This window comes from Callithrix jacchus, chromosome 3 (genome assembly GCF_049354715.1).
Source record: "Callithrix jacchus isolate 240 chromosome 3, calJac240_pri, whole genome shotgun sequence".
Taxonomy (NCBI): Eukaryota; Metazoa; Chordata; class Mammalia; order Primates; family Cebidae; genus Callithrix; species Callithrix jacchus.
This window is the reverse complement of record NC_133504.1, coordinates 98,544,149-98,562,886: the sequence shown is the minus strand read 5'-3', so window position 1 is coordinate 98,562,886 and position 18,738 is coordinate 98,544,149. Positions and strand designations below refer to the sequence as shown.

The following is an 18,738-nucleotide window of genomic DNA, read 5'->3' as shown; positions in this document are numbered from 1 at the left end:
ATTAAATGACCAATATTTCTAGGTTTATAAACTACCTGAACAAAAAAGTAAACGCTAATTTAGCAGATTATGGCTAACTCAAAGTAATCGAACACATTTTTAAACTAAAATAGACAATCTTCCCTTGAAAAAGCATTGTGTAACATACTTTAGGTGAGTAGAACAGAGTGTAAGAGTGAGGCCATGGATGGTGCTGTGTTCCTCCAGATAGTAACCAGTGTGGCTGAAAGACAAAGTTTATGAAAGGGAAGAGCTAGAATGATAGGTTGGAGTGAGACTGTTAAAGGCCTCAGGTCAGGCTAAAAGTGTACCTTTCATCTTGGGGGCAATGAAAGACATTAACTAGAAGGTCAAAGAGATTAAATCCAAATGGCAAGAAAACAAAAGATCACCAATTTAAGAGCAAAGTATTAAACCTGGTTTTAGATTTGCTGAGTTCATCAGCTTCAAATAAAAATGTTTAGTATTAAAATTTAGCAAACCCAGGGCTGAATAAACTGTCATAGCAACAAAAGAAAGTTGAAAGGGAAGAAAAAAGACAAGCAAGGGTGAGAAAACCCTAACAATTAGCTGCCAAGAATGTCAGGTAGCTTTTTACTACATTCTGCAAAACTAGCACAGGTGTAATATTAATCTTATGGGACAATCCTAATTTATAGAGGCAAATATTTCCCAGGTCTAACATCATTCTGTGGTGTTTTCAATAAATCTGACTAAATTTTAGATTCTCCTCACCATGTTCAAATCTACATTGCTTAAATTCCAAAACCATGATGTGCTTTTCCACGGTTTTGAACATTCAAGATTTCTCACAGCAATTCTCAACCCAAATACACATAAAAAACACCTATTTACTCATAGGAATTTCCAAAATTTTTTTTCCAGGTTAAGACAGATCTCCCCACGCCATATTTGAAGTACGTAATCATCATTAATCCCCCTGGGCACTAATAATAGTTTGAACCAGTAACTCAAAGTACAGTCCACAGACTATCTACAGACTGCTACTGCTGGTCCACAAACTGGTCATGGTTGACAGTGAGGTTAAGTATAGAAATGCAAAGTAAACACTTAGAAAATCTGTAGCAATTTGACAATTTTATATCCGCTGAAACTAATCAAATTCAGGCTTACATTTTGTATGTATGTCTTCATGTTTATCGTTTTACAAAAGTATTATATTACAATTTTTTTAAAAAGGCCAGGCATAGTGGCTCATCCCTGTAATCCCAACACCTTGGGAGGCCAAAGCAGGAAGATCTCCTGAGCCCAGGTGGCCAAAACAGGAAAATCCCTTGACCCCAAAAGTTCAAAGGCTACAGTGAGCTATGATAGTACCACTGCACTCCAGCCTGGGCAACACAGTAAGACGCTGTCTCTAAAAAATTAAATTAAAATTAAAAAACAAACATAAACCAGTTTGTCACCAGAATATGAGATGCACTAATTCAAATCACATCCTCTAGAACCATGTTACCCATGTTGGAATCCCAGCTCTGCCATTCACAGTTGTAAAATTCAGAGCAAGTAACTTCCGTGGCCTCAATTTCCTCATCTTAAAATGGGCACTGTGACATTTATCTCCTAGGATTACTAGGGATGAAATGAATTAAAAAACAAAAGCATTTAAACTGTCTGGTACATGGGAAATGCAAAATAAGAATTGATCCTTTAAAAGTAGCTAAATATTTTAAGTGTATGGCTACCTGGCTTTCCATTCATTCATACACAGCAAACTGTATGGCCAGACACTATGCTGAGTTGTGTTATATGATTTTAGAAAGAAATTTTTTAAAATTATATTTATCACTTTCTTCCTTCCTAAATGCTTTCTGATATATGTAGATATAGATATTCCTCCCAGAACAATAATGATTTATGACAATATAAAATCATTTAAAAGTAATATTCAAGTGAGGAAACCTACTTTTCTTACTTTAAAAGGTACTCCCAGATATCATATTTCCCCTTTTCTGTACTGAAGGCATCATATCTTTGGTCTCATTCCCCATACTCTTGGCCTCAGTGAATTAATGAATGGCTAGAATGTGCCATTGAGCTGACCTATTTATTATCAAGCAATAGCATAAAGGACACTGAAACCAAGTATCAAAATAAGGCACAAAAAAGGAGCTAGAGGAAGAAAGAAATTCCACATCAGCACATTCATTCACATACCATCTTTTGTGCTTCCAAATAATGATGCAACTGACAGTCTGTATATATACCAGGCTGGGACTTCACTACTACAGTTTTTCTCTGATAAAAGAAAAAGCAATCCCAGGTTTACCAATCTCTGATGCACTAGGAGGCAATACTACAAAATGGGTAAAAGCCAAAGCTTAACAACACAGCCTGGATTCACCTCTAATCCCTGTTTGATGAGTCCTTTTAAGTCTTAAATATGATAGGAGAAAATTTTCAGAGAATAAGGATTGTTTAAGTGATCCTTAGGGTAAGTCCTTAAAACCCGTTAAGGAGCAGTTTCTTCACTTTGTAAACAGTGCTGTGTGGGTTTTCATCAACAATCCAAAAGTTTGGCACTTAAGTGATCAATAACTGTCAGCTACCATTAGTAATCAGTACTTGAGATGATTTTAATTTAAAAGTTTACTGGCTGGGCGTGGTGGCTCACGCCTGTAATCCAAGCACTTTGGAGGCCAAGGCGGGTGAATCACCTGAGGTCGGGAGTTCAAGACCAGCCTGATCACCATGGTGAAAACCTGTCTTTATTTAAAAAAAAAAAAAAGTTTACTAAGAGCTGAGTAAATGTGGCAGACTGAACCAGGCTTCAAACTCTGGAGGAGGTTTGGCTAGTCCTTTAAATTTTAAGATTAAGAAAAAATTTTTAGGACAATAGAAGATAAATCACTAACATTCATATCCCAGTAATATATTAAATCGTGAGTGGTAACCTAAACTGCCTAGAGTATGTTCTCTAAATTACTGTCCTGGCTTATTAACTTCTCCTAACTACCCTCAAATCCTTACACCTGACCTTCCCCCACCCCCAATCATACACACAGTAAACAGGGATATGGAAAGAGAAAGAACTGGTGATTAACTTAGAAATAACTACCCAGATGACTGTTACCACGCCCAAATAATTCTGATACTAACACTCTCCACCTTCCTGATGACACAAAATAAATGTGTAGAGTCAAGGATACAGCACCAAATAATGAATAACAATATGATTAGTAACCCATATCTAGTAGTACTTCCTTATATTCCCCCTTCCTTGCTTCACTTTCTGTAGCTGAACTGGAAAGACCATCTGTGTCTATATTAGAAATATAAATGCTACATATGGCAAAGTCAGCAATTATTTCTACAAAGGTACTAACACAACATTCCAGTAAATTGAAGGCACTATATTAAATAAAGGTATGAAACAATGGGCAGGATAGGCATAGTAAGAACAGAAAAGGGGGTGCTTTATGATTTTGACAAGCTCACACCCCATCCAAACTATGCGTTTTTACTTGATAGGCAGCATTTACCAAGCAGTGACTATCAGGCCATGTGCTACACATTTTCATACATATTATCTCAATGTATCATAAATCTTCTCAATATAGTCAATCTTCACAATCCCTGTGAAACAACTATTGTGTCCACTCTTCAGATAAAACCAAGCCCTAGAAAAATAAACAAGTCATTTAAATCTGGGACTACCAGGGTTTACAGCTACAAATACCACATGTCCTAATTCAACCTGTTCGTTGTATCAGTATAATTGTTACTAGAACTCTCATTCACTCTAAAAGATGGCCAGGACTGAATAAATTATATGGTTACAAAGATTCATTCTAGGCAACATAACCCTATAATATACACTGTGCTCTGCTCTACAGCTTCAGGCTCAATACTTTTGCTCATCCTGCCAATGCCATGTCACTGCCAATAAACGAGTAAAAACGGCATGAATGGTACACCTCACCTTTCCTCCCAGACACACAAAAAATTCCACTACCAGGAAAAAAAAAGCAACTATATATTGAGTTTATATTATTATGCAAAACAGGACACTAAATACCTATTGGTCAAATATCTCACACACATACACAGGTTAGGTGTAAGTAAAAATCTCTTTTATGTGTACAAATAACCTTAATGAGAACATTATTTAATACAAATATGTAAACAAACTTCATACTTTTCTGTTCCTTCTAGTATCCACTCAGAATCTGTTTTGTCATTTATTTGACACATTAAATCAGGCAAAGAAGTGTATACAACCACATAAAAAGAATCACATTCTCCCACCTGAACACAAAGCAGTGGTCAAAAATAATTAAACGTAAACTGGACCCCAGGATTTAATGCAAAAAACATCTTATACAGAAAAGTTTCAGGCTTCTAACTTCACTGAATCCAGTACTAAGTATTCTTTATATTCCTCAGCTTCTTCCAAGTCTTTTTCACTTTCTAACAACTGCCTAAGAATGGTATATGTAGCTTCCAACCTGTGCTGTCAATCAAGCTTATCGCCTGGGATTCTTGCAGGATTTCTGCCTGCTTTTTAATGGCATCGTTTTCATCATCTTCAGCTCTCTTTTTTTCTTTTCTTCTTGTTGTTTTCCTTCTTTTTCATACATCAGTTTTTCTTTTTCTTTTCTTTTAGACAAGAGTCTCGCTCTGCTGCCAGGCTAGAGTGCAGTGGCATTATCTTGGCTTACTGCCACCTCTGCCTCCTGGGTTCAAGTGATTCTCCTGCCTGAGCCTCCAGAGTAGCTGGGACTACAGGCGCACCCCACCATGCCAAGCTAATTTTTGTATTTTTAGTAAAGACAGGGTTTCACCATGCTGACCAGGTTTGTCTTGAACTCCTGAGCTCGTGATCTGCCCAACTCAGCCTCCCAAAGTGCTAGGATTAGAGGTGTGAGCCACCACACCCTGCCTCATCACTTTTTCTTTGACCAACTGCTTCACCACAGGAGTCTTTTTGTCTCAGGCCAGGATCAGCCATGGTCCCACAAGCACCATGAGAAGGGAGGGACAGAGGGCCAGGATAACCATAAAACAAGCGGCTGCCAGTCCTCAATTCTTTTCAACAAACCATGTATTTCCTCACAGCACCCTCCCATATGTAAAGTAGTGTAATTAATTAACTAGTATACAAGAACAAATATAGTCTCACCACCTGTCTTGTAAGGAACAAAAAATTTGGTGAAAACACTGAAAAACTGCCTCAGATAATTAAACTGTTTTGGTTTTTAGTTTTCAAATACCTATTTATAGTAAAAAAAAAAAAAAAATACCAGCTACATCGCCCATGGAAGTGTGGCTGTGGATTTTGCAGGTCTTCTTCCTTATCTGTAATAAAGGATCAACACTATGATTTTGGTACACCTCCCTTAGAAAGTTGAGGCAGAAAAGTAACACATGGAGATCTAGCAAAATACAAATCTTTCAACATTAAAACATTGCTCACATGGAAAATTTTTTTCACCTAAAAGAACCTGAGACATCATCTATCAATTATGATTCAAAAGACAATACTTCTTAAAGTGCTTTTCAATTAATGTAAAATGACATCTAATCAATAATTAAAAATCACTATTAGCTGGGTAACTAAAGGAAAGAGTTGTAATGATGTGTACAAATTGTGCATTGTCCAAAAATACTATAAAAATTCAACAGCTGTTTACTCTATTTAAATAATCTAATTATTTAATCAAAATAAACTCATGAGTGAATGGAGCTGATTGAGTTTGTAGGGCTATAGCTAAAGATTTATATTTCTGAATACTCAGCAAGCTATACTTAACGTATTTTATTAATTAAAAAAAATCCCAAGAGTCCACACTTGCATTTCTGATCTTCAAATAAACAATTTCAAAACTTGGATGCATTCTTTTTGAGACGAATTCTCACTCTGTCACACAGATTGGGGTGCAGTGGCACGATCTCAGCTCACTGCAACCTCTGCCTCTCAGGTTCAAGTGATTCTCCTGCCTCAGCCTCCCAAGTGGCTGGAACTGCAGTGCCTGGCCAATTTTTTTTGTATTTTTAGTAGATGGGGTTTCACCATGTTGGCCAGGTTGGTCTTGAACTCCTGACCTCAAGTGATCCACCCACATCGGCTTCCTAAAGTGAGTGAGCCACCCCACCTGCCTCTTTTATATAACAAGGTTTTGAAATCACCTTTCAAAAGAAAATATTTTGAAGAAATACATTTCTTAAAAAAAATGTACAAAATCAGGTATAGTTTCATATGTCCCCAAAACTAGAGTATGTAACCTTCTATTTACCTAGTTTAAGTTAATGAACTATCAAGCTTCCAAATGTAAAAGTATCTACTGAGTTTCAAGTTAAAGCTAAATGAGAAAATAGAAAAATAATAAAATTAAAATAAAAAGATCTACATTATTTAACCCAGCAATTAGACTTCTAAGAAACAATATATCTATCAACAGATATAACCAAAAGGTAACAGATAAACCATGGCATTTATGATGCAAGCACTAAACATGTTTGTAAAAATTACTTTAAAACTAATATAAATGTGAGCCAGGCACAGTGGCTCATGCCTATAATCCCAGCACTTTGGGAGGCAGAGGTGAGCAAATCACCTGAGGTCAGGAGTTCAAGATCAGCCTGGCCAATATGGGAAACCCTGTCTCTACTAAAAATACAAAAATTTAGCCGGGCGTGGTGGTGGGTGCCCGTAATTCCAGGTACTTAGGAGGCTGAGGCAGAAGAATCACTTGAACTCGGGAGGCAGAGGTTGCAGGGAGCCAAGATGGCACCATTGCACTCCAGCCTAGGCAACAAGAGTGAAACTCTGCCTCAAAACAAACAAACAAAACCGCACTAATATAAATGTGGAGAAAAGCAGATTATAGAACCATATAAAAAATGAGCACTTTTTTTTTGCTCTTGACCTATTTTAAGAAGTCCTAAACTGTAGTGCATCCAGACAATGAAACATTACTGAGAACTAAAATAAAATGAGTTATCAAGCCATAAAGAGACACAGAAGGAACTTAAATGCATATAACTAAGTGAAAAAAGCTAAACTGAAAAGCCTACATACTGTATGATCCCAACTCTGTGACATTATAGAAAAGACAAGATTAGTGGTTGATGGAGAGTATAAACAAGCAGAACAAGAGGATTTATTTTTAGGGCAGTAAAATCATTCTGTACGATATTATAACGGTAGATACACATCATTATACATTTGACAAAACCCACAGAATGTACAACATCAACAGTGAATCCTAATGTCAAGTATAAACTTGGGTGACAATCATGTCAATTTAGGTTCATCAATTCTAACAAATGTACCATTCTGCTGCGGGATGTTGACAGTGGGAAAGCTGTGCCTGCACCGGGGCAAAGAGTAAGTTATGGAACTCTGTTTTTCTGCTCAATTTTTCTCTGAACCTAAAACTGCTCTAAGAAAATTAAGTAGTTAGTTTTTGAGACAGGGTCTCGCTCTGATGCCCAGGTTGGATCACGGGGACACAATCACGGCTCACTGCAGTCTGGACCTCTAGGGTTCAATCAATCCTCCTGCCTCAGCCTCCTGAGTAGCTGGGACTACAGGTGCATGCCACCACACCCAGCTAGTTTTTTGTATTAATAATTTTAGTAAAGACAGTGTTTCACCATGTTGCCTAGGCTGGTCTTGAACTCCTGGGTCTGAGCAATTCACCCGCCTGAGCTGGAATTTCAGGCATGAGCTACTGCACCCAGCAGACAATTAAGTATTTAAAGGTGGGGTGGGTACGAAGAGGGATATGGTAAAAAATTTTTTTAAAAAGTTCACAAACAAGTGAACCCAAATATCACCAGAGAACACCTAGTTGTTGAGATTACAGTTTTCACACCGATCTAAATGTTCCAAATGAAATATAACAGTTATATTAAAGCCCAAATATACATCTGAAACTACTCCAGGACTGTTCAGTGTATTCCAATAATCTGCACATCCCCTTCTGTGCCAATATCATATTTTTGTAAATTACTTTTTTTTTTTTTTTTTTGGAGACAGAGTCTTGTTCTGTCCGCTATCTTGGCTCACTGCAACCTCTGCCTCCTGGGTTCAAACAATTCTCCTGCCTCAGCCTCACAAGTAGCTGAGATTACAGGCACCCGCCACCATACTCATCTAATTTTTTGTATTTTTAGTAGAGATGGGGTTTCACCATGTTGGCCAGACTGGTATCGAACTCCTGACTTGAGGTGATCTACCCGCCTCAGCCTCCCAAAGTGCTGAGATTACAGGCATGAGCCACTGTGCCCAGCTGTTACCTTTAATGTTTTTCCTCATGGTAGGGTAAGCTCCCCATTCACCTTTGCTCTTCCTTTTCAAAACTTTGCTTCTGCTCATGCCTGTAATCCCAGCACTTTGGGAGGCTGAGGTGAGCAGATCACATGAGATCAGGAGTTCAAAACCAGCCTGGTCAACATGGCAAAACCCTATCTCTACTAAAAACACAAAAATAAGCTGGGTATAGTGTTGGGCACCTGTAATCCCAGCTACTCGGGAGGCTGAGGTGGGAGAACTGCTTGAACCCAGGAGGTGGAGGTTGCAGTGAGCCAAGATGATGCCATTGCACTCCGGCCTGAGAAACAGAGTGAGGCTCTGTCTCCAAAACAAACAAACAAACACACATCTATATATTTCCTCAAAGGAGTAAGTTAAGATTTTGCATGTATATAACAATTACAGGAAGCCATAAAAGTGAATATTCAGAGGACAAGAAATAAAAAGAATGGAATGGAGAAAATTAATACCTGGAAATTCAAAATAAATGGAAATTTAAAGTGAAGGCTGAAAAATGAATGAAATTTCCCAGAGAACTAGTCCAAGAGATCTAATATCTGAGTAACTGTTTCAAAGAGAAGAAAAAAGAGAGGAGAATCACCAATAAACCTGTGAGAAGTGATGGACATGAGTTGCCATATTAAAAAAGCCCAATGAGTAGCCAGTATAATAGATGAAAACAGACTTATACTAAGGTATATCATTGTGAAACAGGAACAAAAAAAATAGTCTACAAATTTCTAGGGAGTGAGGGTAAGAGAGGAACAGGTCACACTAAAACAATTTTTAAAAACCTATCAGAATAATTTCAGAGTCATCGACAGCTACAACGGAAGTCCACCATGGAACATGATGTCAGAATCCTGAAGAATTCTATGTTCAGCCAAAGTACAGGTATGATGCTTAATATTCAAGGTCTCAAAAAAATTTTTACTATGTATTCAAAAAACTGCTGGAGATGTCGCCCATCAAAGTGAGACAAGAAACCAAATAAGAGGAAGATACAGGGCACAGCAAATGGAGGGGTGGAACACAAAAGTCAATGAAAGAATCAGGAACATGGTAAAAGGAGATCCAGGGAAGACAAATATTTACCATATACAGGGCAACGGTCCATACTAGAGCAATGAGATTCAGGTGAATATGACTGGAGCAATGTGATTTAAAGGCTGTTATGATCAAAATGCCTATTATTCTACCTTTTCTTTTCTCTTTTTTTTTTCTTTTTTTTTTTTTTTGAGACAAGGTCTTGCTCTTGTTGCCCAGGCTGGAGTGCAATGACCCGATTCCGGCTCACTGCAACCTCTGCCTCCCAGGTTCAAGCTTCTCCTGCCTCAGCCTCCCAAGTAGCTGGGATTACAGGCACCTGCCACAACACCCCACTAATTTTTGTATTTTCAGTAGAGACAGGGTTTCACCATGTTAGCCAGGCTGCTCTCAAACTCCTGATCTCGTGATCTGCTCCGCCCTGGCCTCCCAAAGTGCTGGGATTACAGGCGGGAGTCACTGTGCCCAGCCTTATTCTACCTTTTCTAAACACACACATACACAAAACCCAAATGCTCAAGTGTCCAGCCCAAACTTTCTACTTAACTCTGCTTGACCACATGTTCATTAAGTTCCTCTTCTCTCCTTTATACCCTGCTAACCAAATTAGATAATTTCATATCAACAGAGTTCACCTTTAATCTAATCTTAAAACAAGATACAAAGCAGCATATTCCCAAAGACCACTCTCTTACTGAAAATTCATTGCCTGGTCCACAAAGCAGCCTCACAACTATAAGTCCTGTGTTTCCCAGGACATGTTCATGATCATGCCCACTGATTTCCTCAAGGCTCTAGTAGAAATTACAGGAAGCTGAAGCCAAACTATCAAGGAGAAAATATTTTTATAAGCCTTCATCCAACAGTGGCAATACCATCTTTCCCCTTATACACCATCCAGCTTTTTAGCTTTTTCAAAATTAAACATAGCTGAAAGATATATACACAGAATATTGTAGAAAAAACAAAAAGCAAGGAAATAATTAATTCAAAAGTCAGAAAAGAAGATGGAGAAGGGGCCAAACATACGAGAATGCAATCATGGAATACTAAAAAAGTTGAAATGCTGCTATGATGTCCTAGGTCATGGTACACGGCTCTTCAGTTTACTAATCTAAAACCTGGCCAGGTGTGATGGCTCACACCTGTAATCACAGCACTCTGGAAGCCCAAGGCGGGAGGACTGCTTGTGCCCAGGAGTTTGAGACCACCCTGACCAACATGGTAAAACTCCATCTTTACTAAAAATACAAAAATTAGCTGGGCGTGGTAGCATGCACCTGTAGTCCCAGCTACTCGGGAGGTTGAGGCACACACCTGTAGTCATAGCTACTCGGGGTGGTTGAGGCAGGAGGATCACGTGAACCCAGAAGTCGGAGGTTGCAGTGAGTAGAGATCACACCACTGCACTCCAGTCTGGGCAACACTGAGAATATGTCTCAAAATAAAAAGAAAAAAAATTTAAGGAAAAAAAAGTCAAGATTAAAAAAAACTTTTGGCACCGAAAAGGGACATTAAAAAAAAACTTTTTTAAACTTATGTACATATTTTATACTTTTCTACACATAACCATTTTGTTATTTTGAAAAAGGGTGGAGCACTAAAAGAAAATTGTAGCCTGAAAGCCAATTATAGTTGCAAAAGTGTTTTATTTGACCAACAGAGTTTAAAATTTTTCAATTTGTTGTCAAAACATCTATTTTACAATATATTATCTCGTATATGGAATGATACAGAGGAAAGTTTATTCAAAAGTTTCTTGCTAAGTCCAGGAATACTGGTACTTAACCCAATCCCAGTACTGTTTCAAATAGCAAATGGTTGGAAATGACCTAAATATTGATTAACATAGAAATAATTATGTTAAAACCATATAGTGTAACATATACCATCAAAAAAACAAGAAGTGGAAGCTTTATATGCCGATATGTAATGCTCTACAAGACACATTAAGTGAAAAACACAATGTGCCAGAAAACTGCACATAGCTGGCTACCATTTTCTTTTTATAAATATATATATTTGCTTGTATATGCACAAATCTCTAAGTTAAACAAATGACAATGCTGGTTGCCTCTAGGTCATCTGCCTGAATACAGATCAGTTTGAGGAGACTGTGTACTCTTTTGCATAAAACTTGAGTTTTGAATAGCGTAAAGTACTGCCTATTTACATACACATTGAAAAAACTAGCAAAAAGGCCTGCACAGTGGCTCACGCCAGTTATCCCAGCACTTTGGGAGGCCAAAGATGGGCAGATCATGAGATCGAGACCATCCTAGCCAACATGGTGAAACCCCTTATCTACTCAAAATATAAAAATTAGCTGGGTGTGGTAGCATACACCTGTAGTCCCAGCTACTCGGGAGGCTGAGGCAGAAGTCTGAATCCAGGGGGTGGAGACTGCAGTGAGGCAATATGGTGCCACTGCACTCCAAGTGGGTGAAAGAGTGAGACTCCATCTCAAAAATAAATAAAAATCTGGCCAGGCACACTGGCTCACACCTGTAATCCCAGCACTTTGGGAGGCCGAGGTGGACAGATCACGAGGTCAAGAGATCCAGACCATCCTGGTCAACAAGACGAAACCCCATCTCTACTAAAAAATACAAAAATTAGCTTTGAATTGCTTGAACCCAGGAGGCGGAGATTGCAGCGAGTCAAGATTGTGCCACTGCACTCCAGCCTGGCACCTAGCAACAGAGCAAGACTTTGTCTCAAAAATAAATAAATAAATAAAAATCCTTTTTTCTTTTTTTGGTTAGATAGGGTCTCTTTCTGTCACCAAGGCTGGAGTGTAGTGATGTGATCACAGCTCACTGCAGCTTTGACCTCCAGGCTCAATGGATCCTTCCATCTCAGCCATCCCAGTGGCTGGGACACAGGGGCACACCATCACATCCAGCTAATTTTTTTTTTGGAGAGATAGGGTCTCGCCATGTTGCCCAGGCTGGTCTCAAACTCCTGGGCTCAAGTGATCCTCCTTAGTCTCCCAAAGCCTGGGATTACATGTATGAGCCACCAAGTCCAGCCCGTTTCTTTTCCTGCAGCCATGATTAAGGACTTATGAAAGAACACTAGTGATTTTTATGGTAGGGATAGGAGAGCATCTGAGGATTCTGAGTCACAGGCTTTGCATTTCTTGCTAATGGTAAAGGATTGATAATTAAAAAGCAGCGATGTGAAATTCCTAGAAAAGAAGGAAAATGATATGTAAATGCATGGATATATCTGAGTATAAAACATTCATACAATGTCAACTTTATCTAGTTCCTTACAGTTAACAAACTATTATCTTTGAATATGGCATTTAAAAATTGAAATCACCATAAAATATTTTATTCCAACTAAGAAATTTCAGTCTTCAAGATAACTCAGATTTTAAAATAAGACTATAACCCATGCTCATTTCCACTTCTCACAAAAGTCTCTGACTAAAATGGTGCAACTCACTGGTACTAACAGATTAAGGAAATTTCCAATGGTAGCAAAGGAGGAAAAGTAGAAATTACCATTGCTAGAACATTTCACAGGTTACTTGTTATGTCCAGGGATACTGGTACTTCTATCATATTCCTCACTTTATGTAAATTAAACAATATTTTACTTAAATGTTTTTTTCCTACAGTTTTCTGTCCAAATGAGAGTAAGCTTACACAATTCATTTTGCATATTATCCCTTCTGCAACTTCTGTGTGTAAACTGAGCGTCTACATTGAATTTCTCTAAGTCTAATAATTGTGTATATTAACTCAGATTATAAAATGAAGTGTGAAATTTGGTATATACATATTTTTTTTTATGGAGTTTCACTCTGTCGCCCAGGCTGGAGTACAGTGGCATGACCTCAGCTCACTACAACCTCCACCTCCAGGTACAAGCAATTCTCCTGCCTTGGCCTCCCCAGTAGCTGGGATTACAGGTGCTTGCCACCACGCCTAGCTAATTTTTGTATTTTTAGTAGAGACAGGGTTTCACCATATTGGCCAGGCTGGTCTCAAACATCTGACCTCAAGTGATTCACTTGCGTGGGCCTCCCAAAATGCTGAGATTACAGGTATGAACCACCACACCAGGCTGGTATATTTTTTCTTTTAATTGAAGAAATTTAGAGTAGGAACACCAGAACCAAATTTATGTGGATTATCGAGGAACTCTGATATTGTGGGTTCTTTCACTAAGGAAAAAAAAATTAATCTGCAGTCTGCTTGGCATTCAATAGTTCATTAATATGAATTAAACAGCACAACATGTATTTGTCAATATGTATTTAAGCCTTATTTACTCTTATTAATAAACTGCATAGTACAAAGCACGTTTCCAAAGTATAAAAAAGCATTAGATCAGCTGATTGTCCAAGTTGATTTACTTATGAAATCAACAGACTTTTAAAAAATTCAAGAGCTAGGCTGGGCGTAGTGGCTCACACCTGTAATCCAAGCACTGGTGGAGGCCAAGGCAGGCGGATCACCTGAGGTCGGGAGTTCAAGACCAGCCTGACCAACATGGTAAAACCCCATCTTTGGGAAAAAAAAAAAAAATTCAAGAACTAAAAATTATATACCTTCAGTTAAGCTAAAGAAACCAAAATTAATCTCTTACCTCAAAAGGAACTACAAAAAAAATTTAATTCTAATACTGAAGGATGTAGAATAAAGAGAAAGCTACAAAGAAACAAGACCCACTAGAGGTAAGATGGCCTAAGGAAACTGCCTTGCCATTTTCACACACTGGTATTAAACCTAATTTTGACCTAGCCCCAATTCAAATGCCAATAGAATAATAGCAGAGTATTCTTTGTCCTAATGTTTAAATTTTTGCCAAATTATCTGTTAAGAGGTAAAATGTTTTTCTCTTTCAAGCTTCTCAACAAATTTAATATCTGTGGGCCACATCTTCCGTAACTGAACTCATACAAAGAGAAGAACACACAACAATATCAAGGTGAAAATAGTTTACGTCATGTCCATGGAAAAAAATCATCGAGATACCTATGAATAATGGGATAGGCAGGAAAAACATATGGTTCTTTTTAAGTGTTTATGATCACGCACAGTAGAAAAGCATTATGGAAGCTCACACGTTAGCTGAAGTAACAAAAAACATGACTTTTGCAGGCTTCACGACTTTTGCAGGATTGTACCTCAGGTACAATCCAATTCTTACCAGTTGCTTCAAAAATAAATCCAGGCCAGCCTTGGTGGCTCAGACCTGTAATCCCAACACTTTGAGAGGCCAAGGTGGGAGAATCACTTTAGTTTAGGAGTTTGAGACTAGTCTGGGTAACCATCACGAGATTCCAACTCCACAAAAAATTTAAAAACTATCCGGGCATGGTGGCCTGGGCATGGTGGCCAGCGCCTGTAGTTCTTGCTACACAAGAGGCTGAGATGGGAGCATCTCTTGAGCCCAGGATCACACCACTGCACTCCAGCCCCAGTAACAGAGAAAGATCCTGCACCCCCTCCACACACAAAATCCAACTATTTAAAACTGCCAAAAATAATTCTACGTAACTAGCCTGTGGACAAGGGTACATTAAAAGTACTAAAAATTTTCATTTCCCACTAAAAATAAACATTTTGATACTATTTTATATACATTTTCAAAATACTTTAGTTTCCACCTTCACACACTTTGTTTTCAGGTTCCCCTATTCCCCAAATTTAAATGTACCATCCAAATCTCCCAGTCTGCACCAGAACAAACACTGTATCACTGACCACACCCCTAGGAATTAAGTAAATCCTTAGGAATTTACATTCGACAAGGTATAGAGTCACATCTTATATCACTTTATATCCTAAAGAACACTTGGTACAAGACCTTGGATATATCAGGAGCTTTTAATATTTACTAGCTCAAAATAGTCCTTCATCGCTTTGTAGTTCTGTTCTGTGCTGCTGAAACAAAACTGCATTAACTGCAAAATCCAAGGGATCTCAATGTGACAGAAACTTAACAGAATTCATTACTGTTTTGTAGTTTGCAGACTTGTAGCCTTGCTCCTATTACCAGATGTAATGCTTTGTACTGACACCAGTATAGTGGGGAAGAGATCTAGTCAAAAGTGGACATCAGAACCTGTCAAAAGGGTTTAACTTATCCTTCATCAGTGTTATGTAGCATTAATGTCCTAAAGTTAGTTTACTATATCAACAACTTAAAGAGTTTTTCGATCTAACTCCCAGGAACATAAATGAAAACTGGTGCCAATAAAAAAAAAGCAAGCAAGCAAAAAAGCTGCCTTGAATTCTGACAAGGTAAGCAGAGTTTACACCAACACAATGAAAAATAAGCCTCTGTGTAGTCTATAAGAGTTTTTAAATCATTTTATAAAAGTCTTTAAAAGTCAAAGCAAACTGGTAAACCATTAGCGAAACCACAGGCTACCATCAAAAGACACAAAAGTATCTGGCAACCAAGTTCTAGCTGGTTCCAGAGTGTGAAAGATTTTCTGATTGCTAATAAACTCCATTATGTACCCAAGACACTGTCACTTAGCTGTGTCATTTCTAAAAAGGCAACGGGGGCCCAGAAGTTTCAGTGAGCCGGTACTGGCAAACCAAAATAAGAAAAAAAATACTCTCTGCTTTAAGAGTAATTACAAACCTTCTACCCTGGGACCAACTTCCTTCAGTTAAGTTTAAAACGGTGCCTAAATTCAAAGGAAAGCCTGTAGCATGGATAAAGAGGAAAAAAAAAATCAAATGGAAAAGTAAATTTAAAAGTTTCTATTTCCAATAAACTGCGTCTCAGAAATCTTCCAGGCGATAAAGACTCGAAGAACAGAGGGCTCTAGACCCATTCGCATTCTCTGAGGCGTGCGCACTGCGCGGAAAGGATGAATGAATGGAAGACCGGCGCGTGTGAAATGCAGCAGGTCCGGCCGGCTAGCCGACCCGCTAAAGCGATCAGTAGGCCTCGCTCCACCCCCTTCCCTCCTCCATGACAGCCCAGTCCCAAGCATGGAGGGGCGAGGACAATGTGATACCCCTTCTCACACCACCATCCCTAATTCTACTTGGAGAGCTTGACCGTGAGACAGGAGTCTTCCTCCCCACCCCAAATCTTTCTCGCCTCCCCTGGCGCAAACCCCTCCAACTCTCCAGCACCGTGGATTAACAGGCATTCGCCCCTCTCAACTCCCCGAGGCGAGATCGAAGCTCCTGCGTGCGTGCAACCGTACCACTCCCGCCTAACCCACCCTCCGGCAACACTCGTCCACCGGCTCCCCAGTCAACCCGGCTAAGGAAGACGTGCGCGCGCCCCACACCCGAGCCCAGGGGCTGGAGCTCTGGAGGAAGGGAAAGGCTTCCCCGGAGCTCCCTCCTCCAACTCACTCCAGGCCGGCTCGCCGCCCACCCTGCCTGCGGATACCAGTGCTCGCTGGGAGCCGGCCCCGCGCCCTCCGATCAGGAAGACACCATCCCCACACACCCAGCACAGAGCCCCAGCTACCCTCCACCCTGTAGATACCTCGCGGCTCCACGGGAGGCGCCACGCCGCCCCTCCCCCACACCGCTCCCCCAGCTCTCGGGCCCCCACCAGAAAGTGTGCGCTACACGCCGCCTCGGCCAGCCTGCGGGACCTCCCCACTTGTCCGCGGGAGTTCAGGTCCAACATGAGGGGGAGGGGGCGACGAAGGGTAGAGTGCGCGCCGGGAACGCAGTCCCGTGGACTCCCCCAGTCGGAAGAGAGACGGAGCGCGGGGACCCGTGGGGGTGGGGGCTAAAGGCAATACTCACCGGTTCGACAGTCGCCATCTTAGATCGATCTGATCGCACAACCGCTCCAGAAGGGGGGGTGAGAGAGGAAAAAAATGAGATTCAAACCGGATTGGCCAGCTACTGGCCACGTGACAGACGTGTCCGTTTGGCCCTGGCGGCGCCTGCGCAAGACTGCGGCTGCGTGGGTAACGAGAGGCTTCTGGGAAGTGGAGTCTCTCCCCCACCCACCCCCTTTTTTTTTTTTTTTTTTTTTTTTTTTAAGGCAAAGAAGTTTTTTTTAAAAAAGACTAGTCACGTGGTCGATGGGTAGCAGCGCGGCGGACACTCGCGTGCTGGAGGGTAGTTGCAGTCCTCAGGTCTTCCGCCTGAATAGCTGCGGTCACATTTACTGCGAGGCATGCCTTCTGTGGCCCTTGTCGCCCTGTCCTCCCATCTTCCCCGGAAGGTTGGGAACTGCAGGCTTAGCACACACAATTAGGCTTCATTTGCTTAGTCGAGGTCCCCGGACAAGTTGCCTGTGTGTTTACCTACTTTTCTTTTGAGCTCCCACCATTTTCTCTTAGTTTCAAAAAGAGGCAGCGATGCAGAGTCGTTTAGGCAATAATCAACCCTCCCCTCTCCCCGGCTCCGCTAATGCTGGTGGTCACTCGTTGCCATCTCTGCGAAAAGGGATGGGCAGAACCGCCCGCTGTATCTGCTTGCTACCGGCCTGGGGCGAAGTGGAGGAGAGGACAGCTTTTCCTATCCCAAATCCTGAGATTAGGACCTCAGGGCTAAATCTTGCGTGGCAGTAAAAATTATTTGGAAGCTCTGTGCAACCGTTCCAATATTCTGCTTTAACGTGCACGGAAATAGCCTAAGTCCAGGTGCCAGCCAGGGAAGCCACTCCGGGCCCCGCTGACTAAGCCCTGGACTGCTGGTCTGGAGTCGTTAGGCTGGGTCAACTATGACTCTTGACATTGACTCATTCTCCTTAGGCAAGTGACTTAATCACTCGGCGCCTCAGCTTTTTTTATTTATGAACCAAAGGTGATGATACACTTACCTCACAAGGGTGTGCTTTGGTGATACTGTAACCAGCTTTGAAAATGCACCGGACTCTAGAAATGCTTCATAATAAGCAACCTCGTGCCTTCTTAAAGACCAGCTGTTTCTCCTGTTTGTTTTTTTAACAAAGTTTAAATTTTTTTCTTATGTTTACTTTATTTGATTATGATGTACACCAGTGTAGTTTTAAAGTTTCATTTTTTTTTGCCTTTACAACTGCTGCTGTCTTCAGTAGAGGATTTCATGTTCACGAAATTATTAAGCTCACAACAATCACTGGCAATCAGAAATTTGTCCCCACACTGGCATCTTACATTTCCTTTCCCTCTAAGATACTGTGCTATCATTTCTCAAGACCGTGTTTTTTGCACAATCTGGCTACTACAAATATAGATGAAAAAATCTAGGAGATTCCCAAGGTTCTAATGAAGAAGACACTGTCTCATTACTATTTCTCATGCTTCTTAATAATGTTGACGCCGGGAAAAGGAGTGTATGCAGGCTGATCGTGCCTGTCTGCTTACAGTGTTACTGAGGTCCAGAGCTGTGTCATACCTATTATTGAGTACATAATGGATGCTTGAGTTGACTAACACATAATTGAGGCTGTATAAGAACCCAAAGCTACTGCCT

The 18,738-nt window shown here is 40.3% G+C and overlaps 1 protein-coding gene across 6 annotated transcripts in view; it reads right to left on the bottom strand.

Moving 5' to 3' along the window:
• The window catches only part of EIF4E (eukaryotic translation initiation factor 4E), a 41,322-nt gene extending 24,203 nt beyond the window's left edge, over window positions 1-17,119 (bottom strand). The window contains exons 1-2 of one of the 6 annotated variants that reach the window (XM_054253126.2): window positions 17,077-17,119; window positions 149-223 (exon numbers count right to left, since the gene is read on the bottom strand). In XM_054253126.2, the coding sequence (XP_054109101.1) occupies window positions 149-223; window positions 17,077-17,094 (93 nt within the window). In that variant the 5' untranslated portion in view covers window positions 17,095-17,119. Of the gene's footprint in view, window positions 1-148; window positions 224-16,671 lie in introns of all 6 variants that reach the window. The other 5 variants (XM_035293274.3, XM_035293275.3, XM_002745571.7 and 2 more) reach the window with 5 other exon arrangements.
• Window positions 17,120-18,738: the final 1,619 nt, after the last annotated feature.